This window comes from Ipomoea nil, unplaced genomic scaffold, assembly GCF_001879475.1.
Source record: "Ipomoea nil cultivar Tokyo-kokei standard unplaced genomic scaffold, Asagao_1.1 scaffold2647, whole genome shotgun sequence".
Classification (NCBI taxonomy): domain Eukaryota; kingdom Viridiplantae; phylum Streptophyta; class Magnoliopsida; order Solanales; family Convolvulaceae; genus Ipomoea; species Ipomoea nil.
This window is the reverse complement of record NW_017619075.1, coordinates 3907572-3918833: the sequence shown is the minus strand read 5'-3', so window position 1 is coordinate 3918833 and position 11262 is coordinate 3907572. Positions and strand designations below refer to the sequence as shown.

The window sequence follows — 11262 nt, the reverse complement described above, 5'->3', positions numbered from 1 at the left end:
TATATTCTAGAAGTTCACAATTCTAATACTAATAAACCAACCCACATGGACACATTTAGAAGTCTTATTAATATTGGGTTGAATGTTAACCCCGGGATCCTTAGGATCCCTCCCTTTCACCCAAAAAATAAATAAATTAATTAATTAATTAATATTGGGTTGAATTGTGGGCTTCATTTTAGTGTGAATTCCCAACTAAGGCAAATTATGCTGTGCATCCGTATGCACCATGCATGGTGCATATGGATGCAAAAACGATGTCGTTTTAATAAAACGTGCGTCTCCCCTTAAAAAAAAAAAAATCAGGTTCGATTCTCAGCAACAACATATGAACTAAAATTTCATAATCGATGAACTAAAAATTCCAGAATGAATGAACTAAAATTCCATAATCTATAAACTAAAATTTCAGAATCGATGAACTACAATTCCATAATCGATGAACTATAATTTCATAATCAATGAACTATAATTCCATAATCTATAAACTAAAATTCCAGAATGAATGAACAATATAATGTTGTTGCTGGGAATCGAACCTGAATTTTTTTTAAAGGGGAGATGCGCGTTTTTTAATAAAACGACGTCGTTTTGGCATCCGTATGCACCATGCATGGTGCATACGGATGCACAGAATAAGTGCATAACTATCCCCCCAACTAAGGCTCCGTTTGGAAATTAAAGCAGGAAAATGCCTTTTGGAAAATGAGTCATTTTTCAGAAAATATTTTCCTTTCCGGTGTTTGGCTATACAACGTAAAACTGTGTTTGTGTATTTGGTTCATTTTTCGGTAAATGAGTAAAAAAATGAAAAGAATTGAATACTTCAAAATTTTAATTGTTTGATACATTTGATAAAATCCTTTTCTGAATAGCACTCTATATATATATATATATATATATATATATATATATATATATATATATATATATATATATATATATATATATATTATTAACATTTTTAAAAATTAAACTTTTTCTAATTTTTAAATACAAAAAAATTAATATTATTCGTAGATTTTTTTTGAACTTTGAATTAAAAATAAAAAATAAAAAATCGTGGACCGGCTTGCGGGGTCCGCCAACCCGCATGGGACGGGCTTTGGTTGCATGAACCCTAGCCTGCGGGTTTGGTGGGCCGACTCCTAAAAGCTCGCAAAAAATTAGGCCCGAAAATTTTGCATGTGCATCCCTTGGAAAATGACTTCCCCCAAAGAAAAGGGGAAGTCATTTTCCCCCAAAACATACATATTTTCCTTTGACTAATGCATCATTTTTCATTGACCACATTTTCTCCCCTCTTGTCAAACACTGAAAACTCGGAAAACATTTTCCGGAAGTCACTTTCCGGGTTTCCAAACGCACCCTAAATGCAATGCAACCCTAATCGCATAATATAATGCAAATTAAAGTAAATTTTGAGATTGTTTAAACTATTTTAACTTACTTTTAATTTCAGTCCCATATATAGATTTTAATTGATGTGTTAAACATCGTGTCAAATAACGCATGTAATAATTGCATACGTTACACTTCTAAACGTGCCAAATGTATTGTCAATCTCCCATGTTTAGAAGTGTAACATATGCAATTATTACATACGTTACATTTCTAAACGTGCATACATTACATTTCAAAATGTGAGAGATTGATAAAATTTTGAATTAGTGCCAAATGTATTGTCAATCTCTCACGTTGAGAAGTGTAACGTATGTAATAATTGCATACGTTACACTTCTAAACGTGAGAGATTGACAAAATTTTGAATCAGTGTCAAATGTTTTGTCAATAGGGGTGTAAATGAGCCGAGCTGCTCGAGAGTCGCTCGTGAGCGGTTCGGTCAACGCTCGGCTCGAACTCGGTCAAAATTGAGCTCGGCTCGAGCTCGAACAGCTCGTGGATTAAACGAGCACGAGCCGAGCTTAGGTATTGTAGGCTCGCGGCTCAACGAGCCGCTCGCGAGCCTTATAATATATTATATAATATATAATATATAATATAATTATATTATATTTAGTATATAAAAATAATAATTAGGGAAGGAAAATTAAAATAGTTTAATAATTATGTATGCATAATAGTCATAAAACAAAGTAGTTTAAATTTTAAATCAACCAGATCAAATTCGAGATCAAAATTGAGCTCAAATTCGAACCTAAACTCGAGTTCGAATTCGAGCCTAAACTCGAGCTCGAGTTCAGGCTCGAATTCGAGCTCGAGCTCGAACAGTCGAGCTGCTCGAGCTCAGCTCGACAATTGCCGAGCTCGAGCTCGAGCATCAATTCACGAGTTCGAACGAGCTCGAGCTCGAGCTCGAGCATGAGCCTACCCAGGCTCGGGCTCGGCTCGGCTCGTTTACACCCCTAATTGTCAATCTCCCACGTTTAGAAGTGTAACGTATGCAATTATTACATACGTTACGTACACTTCTAAACGTACATATGTTACATTTCAAAATGTGAGAGATTAACAAAATTTTGAATTAGTGCCAAATGTATTGTCAATCTCTCACATTGAGAAGTGTAACGTATGTAATAATTGCATACGTTACACTTCTAAACGTGAGAGATAGGGATGTCAATTCTACCCGCACCTAATGGGTTCCCCACATCCCCGCCCTTATGAGTTTTAAAATACTCGCACAATTTGAGTAATAGGTGCGGGCACCCGCACTATATTGTTTTTAGTATTCATTTATTATATAAGTTTATGTATATTTTATAATTAAAAATGCATAATAAATTAAACTTCTTAGTTTTTTGTTAATGAAAATTGAATAGGAACAACACAAATAACATAATGAGTAAACACTTAATACAATTTATACTACCAACACAATTTTAGTTCCAATTAAGGATTAACTTCATTGACTCTTATTAAATTTTAGAGTTATGTTCAAACTTATAAAATAATTTATGTGATAATTAGAATGGTATCCGAGTTGGACTTCCATTTGGAAGATTGTGAGTTCGAGCCTCAGTGGAGGCGTTATTGGTTCTTTGTGTTTCAGTAGGTTGAGAAAGTATATGAACAGATACTACATTGTAATAATTAGAGTTGCAGGTCGGGTATTACCCGCACCCGCAAAATTCCCGCGGGTGCGGGGAGTGGATGGGAATGCGGGTGCGGGGCGGGTGATATATCCCCGCACCCACTCCGCCCCATTGCCATCCCTAGTGAGAGATTGACAACACTTTGAATCAGTGCCAAATGTATTGTCAATCTCCCACGTTTAGAAGCGTAACGTATGCAATTATTACATACGTTACACTTCCAAACATGCATACGTTACATTTCAAAATGTGAGAGATTGACAAAATTTTGAATTAGTGCCAAATGTATTGTCAATCTCTCACGTTGAAAAGTGTAACGTATAGTATGTAATAATTGCATACGTTACACTTCTAAACGTGAGAGATTGACAAAATTTTGAATCAGTGCCAGATGTATTGTCAATCTCCCACGTTTAGAAGTGTAACGTATTCAATTATTACATACGTTACACTTCTAAATGTGCATACGTTACATTTTAAAATGTGAGAGATTGACAAAATTTTGAATTAGTGCCAAATGTATTGTCAATCTCTCACGTTGAGAAGTGTAACGTATGTAATAATTGCATACGTTACACTTCTAAACGTGAGAGATTGACAAAATTTTGAATTGCATACTTTACACTTCAAAACGTGTGAGATTGATAAAATTTTGAATAAATGCTAAATGTATTGACCATTTTTCACGTTTAAAAGTGTAACGTACGCAATAATTACACATTTAATTTAAATTACATGTAATAATTAGTGTTAGATGTAATCTTATTTAATATTGAGAATAAATTACATTTTATTTATCATTCTTGTAATTTCACAACTCACATTAGTCCACTTCGAAATTAATACACATTTTTTAATTTTACATCACTGGGCCGTGGCCCAACCTTGAGTTAGTGTACAACTGTACATTTCAAAATTATGAATTAATTCCCCTTTGTGCGAATACAAGCTATTTTTCACCTTATAAAAACTCAAATAATATAAAATAAATAAACAAATTAAAGTTTCTAATCCTTAATAAAAAAATGAATATAATATCTCCCCTATACTAATATTTAGGAGTTGCCATTTGCCCCTCAAAAATGGCACCCCTTGCCTACCATTGATTTCAAATCTAATGGATGGAATTTTTTTTATCTAATTTTTTATTTATTTTTTCATTTTAATTGCCCTCAATTTTTAAAGAAATAACAACTTTATCATTACTTTTTTGTCTTCTTCGTCTTTGCCTTGATGTGATCTTTGTCTTCTTTTTTCTCCATCATTCCAACACTCCATTCTTCTTCTTTTTTTTTTTTAACATTTTTTTTTTTATAGAAAATCACTACATTATTCTAGCTAACATCTCCATTCTCTCCCTCAAAACCAAATCTAATGTCCTCCCGCATGTTCCTAATTCAATTCTTGTATATCATGTTGGTATCTAAATAACTTATTTATGTATTTTTATTTATTTTGTCATATAACAATTATTAAAAATTATATATATTATTATTTAAAAATTAGAACATACTCGTTTTAAAAATAAAAAATAAAAAATTAGAACATACTAATTGATTGTTGGGCATGACGTTTCGCGCAAAGCTCGTGCCCTCGACTAGTAAATACATAATAACAAGTTTATTAACAATTTATGCATTGATTATTGTCGATATAAATAGAGATAACTACACTACTACACATAATAACTATATAAAATTAATCTAACAGGTAACGGGGTAGCTCAAATAGTAAATGAGCTCTTTTTGTGGGAAAGAATTTTAAAATAACCCGAGTTCAATTTTTACAAATGATGATTCCCCTTGGACCAGCTTTCTTCAAGTGATCGATGATTCCTCTTGGACCAGCTCCTGTGTTTCCTGGAGCGAATGAGGGTTAGTTGGGTGGACCTAATAACTATGTAAAACTTGACCTTCTAATGAGGTTTGAAAGTTCAAAGATAAGTAAATATTTTTTTTAGATAATAAAATTGAATTCAAATTTTCTGTTATTATTCATGAAGTAGTAATTTTTTGGGTGACAATAAAAAATCACAACCACTACTTGAAGGTATGCACCTTCCCTCATATGTACTAATATAACCCGTAAATCACACATGATATAAATCACATTAGAAAAACTCTTTAGGTGATGGACTCGAGGAAGACGATGCAAAATGTGTTTTCATCTTTATAAGTTGTAGCATTTAAGTAATAATTAGTTGGGAAAAGTGTCAAATTGGCCCCCTAAGTCAAGTGGATAGTGCAATTGGGTCCCCTAAGTGAAAAAATCTCCATTCAAGTCCCCTAAACTTGTAAAATTGTTCAATTAAGTCCAATATGACTTGTTTAACAGGTTAAATTGATATGGTGTTGACACGTGTCTTTCTTATTTTATTTTTAAAAATAAATACTTTTTATTTATTAAAAATATTATTTTTTTATTAATTAATTTAAAAAAATAATAATATTAAAAAAAAAAAAAAAAAACAGCTACCGGCTGTCCGCGCCGGACAGCCAGTGGTTGTCTTCTTCCTTCACGGACAGCCGTGGCCGCACGGCCGTCTAAGGAAGACGGCCAAACGTCAATGGCCGCCTTCCTTAGATGACCGTGAAGAAGGAAGATAGCCACTAGCTGTCCAGTGCAGACAGCCGGTGGCTGTTTTTTTTTTTTTTTTTATAAATTTTTTTTTAATTTTTTTTATAAATTTGTAATTATTATTATTATTTTAATTAATTAATTTATAATAAATAATATTTTTATTTTTTAATAAATAAAAAACATTTGTTTTAAAAAATAAAATAATAAGGACACGTGTCAACACCATCTCGATTTAACCTGATAAACAAGTCATATTAGACTTAATTGAACAATTTTACCGGTTTAGGGGACTTAAATGGAGCTTTTTTCACTTAGGGGACCCAATTGCACTATCCACTTGACTTAGGGGGGCAATTTGACACTTTTCCCTAATTAGTTTGGTAGTAATAGTTGACTCAGTGCCAAATGTATTGTCAATCTCTCACATTTAGAAGTGTAACGTATGTAATTATTACATTTATATTTAACGTACATGTTATTATAATTAGTTTTGGATGTAATCTTATTTAATAAATACTAAATTTTATTTGTCATTCTTGCAATTTTCCAACTCACATTGACCCACCTCGAAATTAGTGTACATTTTAAAATTTTGCATCACTTCACCCACTCTAACCCTACCTTGGAGTTAGTGTACATTTTAAAATTTTACATTATTTCTATTGAATGCGAATTCAAGCTATTTTTTCATCTTAATAAAAACTCAAATAATATAAAATGAATAAACAAATTAAAGTTGACAAATTGAAAATCCATTTGGCACTAAGTCAACTATTATATTACTACCAAACTACTTATACTACATATATGTTACAACTTATAAAGATAAAATCACATTTTGCATCGTAATCTTCCTTAAGTTCGTTACACAAAATTTTTATAATGCGATGTAAAATAACATTCTTAATATTTAATACGGAGTATTTAGTATGGTATAATCCAAATCACAGATATTCATTTAAATCCAGCTAACATGCATGGATCAATTTTTTGGGTAATTGTAAGTGGTGAATGGTGATATGTCAATTTTTTGAGTAATAATAAGTGGTAGATGGTGATAGATTTTAAAATTTATACATGTCACATATTTGAATTGTGTGTATATATACATAAACACAGACTATCCATATAAATTTTTGTCCGCCCAATGTTTTAACTATTAATTTTAATTTTAGACGAATGAAATTTATTTAAAATTTTGATAAATATTTATTTACCTTTAAAAATTTTGAACAATTAATAGTCATAGGACCAAAATTGAAATTTCCTCTAATAATTACAACTGCAATTGGCTCTTTTCTGGGCACGTTGATTACAACTGATGACAAGAATTTTGGGGGTTCTATGCGAACATATTACCGAGTTCGAGTAGCCATTGACATCACCAAGCCACTTAAAAAACAGATGAAGCTGAAGAAAGACAATGGAACGTGGGCGATTGTTGATTTCAGGTACGAGCGATTACCAACATTTTGTTTTCTTTGTGGGGTGATCGGACATGGGGATAGGGTCTGTCCAAGGATAGCACATGGGGCTGACGTGAATGCTCAGAAACCGTTTAATGCGGGGCTGCGAGCAGGTGCACGACGGACTGCTCCCCTGGCAGGCCAGCGCTGGGTAGCACCGGAGTTGGATGAGGACAGAAGGGGTTGGGTAGCTCCTGGAATGTTGGCAGGACAGCTGGAACAAACTGTGGTGGACGGTCCAGACTTGGCAGCTTCTGATGCAAAACGGAAGCGTGTTGAGGGGGATGGGCAGGCAGATGTGATCACAACTGATGCAATGGAAACTGAGAATACAGTGACAAAAAACGGTCGGGAGGCGGGTCTTGTGACGCAAGCCCGCCGAGGATTATGAGTCTAATGGCATGGAATTGCCGGGGGCTTGGCAACCAAACGGCAGTTCAGGTACTGGCGGACTTAGTTCGCACGAAGCGGCCAAATGTGATTTTTTTTATGGAGACGTTTGTGGATACTCAGAGGATGGAGGTTGTGCGGGTCCAATTGGGATATGACAATGTGTTCGTGGTAGATGCGGTTGGACATAGTGGGGGTCTTGCAATGATGTGGTTGAACTCGGTGGATCTCCAGGTAACGGCTTATTGTGATAATTACATTGATACTACTGTATGTTTAGATGTTGATAGCTCGGTGTGGCGTTATACGGGGTTTTACGGTTTTTCACAAAGAACAAGGAGACGGGAATCATGGCAATTATTGCGCTAGCTTGTAGGTTTGAGTACTATGCCCTGGGTTGTGATGGGAGATTATAATGATCTCATGAACCAAGCAGAAAAACGGGGGCGGGCCCACACCCCCCATGGTTGATTAATGGTTTCTGTGAAGCGGTTGCAGATTGTGGGTTACAGGATTTCCCGTTTGAGGGCTACCAGTTTACATGGAAAAGGCACAGGGGAACGAGTAATATGGTGGAGGAGAAGTTGGACAGGATACTAGTTTCGGATAGTTGGTTGTCTATATTTGAAGGGGCAACAGCTATGTCGATGGCTTGTCCGTACAGTGATCACATGCCGATACTACTAATACCAGTGGCTGTGGTTCAAACTACACGATGTAGGAGGTTTCTGTTTGACAATATGTGGCTACGGGAGAAGAGGTGTAGAGAGATTGTGGCTCAGAGTTGGGGCCGTACGGCGGGTCTTGAAGTGTTGGAACGGATTGAGTCTTGCGGAAGGGATTTATGGCGCTGGGGGAGGTCCTACAATAAGGACTTTCAGCGGCGTATTGATTTATGCAGGCGGGATATGGAGATTTTGAGGCCACGGGATGATGATGAAAGTCTAGTTGCATATTGTAATGTTGAACGGGAGATGCTATTTTTGCTGAATCAACAACACCTCTACTGGAAACAAAGGGCAAAGGAACATTGGTATAAGGATGGGGATTTAAATAGTAAGTTTTTTCACAACTCGGTGAAAACAAGGAAACTGCGGAATAGGATTATTAAGTTGAAGGATGATGATGGGAACTGGGTACGGACTAAGGATGAGATTGGCAATGTGATGCAAGAGTACTTCGGGAAGTTGTTTGAGTCTGAGCAGGGGGAGATGTCTGAAATCATTAATGCAATACAACCAAAAATTAGTGCCCAGCAGAATACCCGGTTATTGCGCCCTGTGAGCATGGATAAGGTGAGAAAGGCCGTTTTTCAAATGCATCCAGATAAGTCACCGGGACCAGATGGGTTGGGCCCGGGTTTTTTCCAGCATTACTGGGATATTGTAGGAGACTCAGTAACTGGTTTTTGTAGAGATTATTTCCAGAATACTGCTTTATCGGAGAAGGAAAACGATACGTATGTCGTCCTGATCCCAAAGAAACCAGTACCGGAGTCGATGAAGGACTTGCGCCCGATAGCACTTTGTAACGTAGTGTACAAGATAGCGACCAAGGTTTGTGCTAACCGGTTGAAACCATTACTGGAGGGGATTATATCGCATGCACAGAGTGCGTTTGTGCCGGGACGTTTAATCACTGATAACATAATGCTAGCATATGAAGCTCACCATTATCTCCGACGGAAGACACAGGGGAAGGAGGGGGTGGTAGCTTTAAAAGTTGACATGAGTAAAGCATATGATCGTGTCGAATGGGCTTTTCTTGAGGCGGTAATGCTGAAGATGGGTTTTGGAAGGAAATGGGTTGATATTCTGATGGAGTCTGTCCGAACAGTCAGGTATCACATTCTGTGTGAGCAGCGGCAGCTGGGGCCTATCTTGCCGGGGCGGGGGTTACGTCAGGGTGATCCATTATCACCTTATCTGTTCCTGGTGGTGGTGGAAGGGCTGAGTGTTATGATAGACAGATATATGAGTATCGACCGTTTGCATGGTATCCGAGTTGCCCGGGGAGCGCCACCGATATCTCATTTGCTTTTTGCGGATGATTGCTTCCTGTTTCTGCGGGCAAATGAGGATGAGACTGCATGTATGAGATATGTGCTGGACACCTATTCAAAAGCATCCGGACAGAAGATTAATTTTGAAAAATCCGTGGTATGCTTTTCCAGCAATGTTAAACCTGCCCACCAGTGTATGGTTACTCAGATGTTGGGGGTAATCAAAGGGGATGCAGCGGGGAAATATCTAGGGTTGCCGTCAATAGTGGGACGAAGGAAAAAACAGATATTGGGGTTTCTGAAGGACAGGATTCTGGCCAAGGTGAGAACATGGAATGCAAGGTTCTTATCGAAAGCTGGGAGGGAGGTGCTGCTTAAGAATGTCATTTAGGCAATGCCTAGCTATGCGATGATGGTTTTCTTGCTACCAAGGGGAACCTGTAAGGACATTGAGACATTGATGAATGAGTACTGGTGGACGGGAACTGTGGGGAGTGGAAAAGGCATATGGTGGAGATCTTGGCAGGGTTTAACAGCCCTGAAAGCAGTTGGGGGAATGGGTTTTCGTTCTTTGCATGAGACAAATTTGGCACTACTGGGGAAACAGGCGTGGAGGTTGGTCACAAGACCAAACTCAATAGTGGCCCGAGTTTACAAAGCACGGTATTATCCGAATAGCACCTACGATCAGGCGGTGGAAGGTAGCAACCCATCTTTCATTTGGAGGGGTTTGCTTGAGGTCCAGCGAGTGATTCGGGATGGGTGCAGGAGGAGTATTGGAGATGGCCACGATACGGTGATTGGTAAGCATGCATGGTTACCATGTGTGGATGAGCCTTTCGTCACTACACCAGTAGATGAGGAGACCTTTAACTCACCAGTGTCTTCTTTGTTTGATGCTCAAAATACAGGTTGGGATGTGCAACGGATGCGGAGTGTCTTTAACGCCCGGGATGCCAGCTTGATTCTGAACATACCAATTTCTGTGCAAAGGCCAAGGGATTCATGGTACTGGTATTAGGAAGAGAGGGGTGAATATTCTGTAAAGTCGTGTTACAGACGGTTGAAGGGTGAGATGTTGGATGCCCGGGCGTGGTCTCGGATTTGGAGCTTACAAGTACCGCCAAAGGTCAAACACTTTTGCTGGCAGTTGGCTTCTTCTTTTTTGCCTACTAATGATGCTTTACGGGCAAAGAATATTCACTGCGCTTTGATGTGTCATATGTGGAGGAGGGTCCCCGAGAGTGCTTATCATATGTTTGTGGAATGCAGCGCAATGGCACGTGTCTGGACTCTTGCGGGTGTGCCGACAGTGGGGGATGCTCATGGTAATGTAATTGATTGGTTTTTTGTTTTACTGTCTAGTTTGCATGGTGATCTAGTGGCAAAGTTTGCTATGATCTGTTGGGGTGTGTGGCAGAGCCATAATGAATCTGTCTGGAACAGTATTGCTTTTAATGTGGAATTGGTGGTTCACCGGGCACTCAGTTTCTGGTCTAGTTGGATGAGTGTGAATACCCACGGCCAGGCAGAACAAACAGCAGCAGGGGATGAAGGCTGGAAACGGCCTGAGGAGGGACGTATTAAACCTAACACGGATGCTTCTGTGTTACCGGACTCCAATTCTATGGGGTTGGGGTGGGTGCTGAGAGATCATTCAGGCTTATTTTTAGCTGCGAAGAATGTGTACTTGGAAGGGATATATACAGTAAATGAGGCAGAGACAATATGCTTGAGGGAGGCACTGAGCTGGTTGAAGGACACAGGT

At 37.8% G+C, this 11262-nt stretch overlaps 1 protein-coding gene across 1 annotated transcript; it reads left to right on the top strand.

Annotated features, from left to right (window-relative positions):
* Window positions 1–9888: 9888 nt before the first annotated feature.
* Window positions 9889–10515, top strand: LOC109154443 (uncharacterized mitochondrial protein AtMg00310-like). Its single transcript, XM_019302232.1, has one exon. The coding sequence runs from the start codon at window positions 9889–9891 to the stop codon at window positions 10513–10515; it is 627 nt and encodes a 208-aa protein (XP_019157777.1).
* The last annotated feature ends 747 nt before the right edge of the window (window positions 10516–11262 follow it).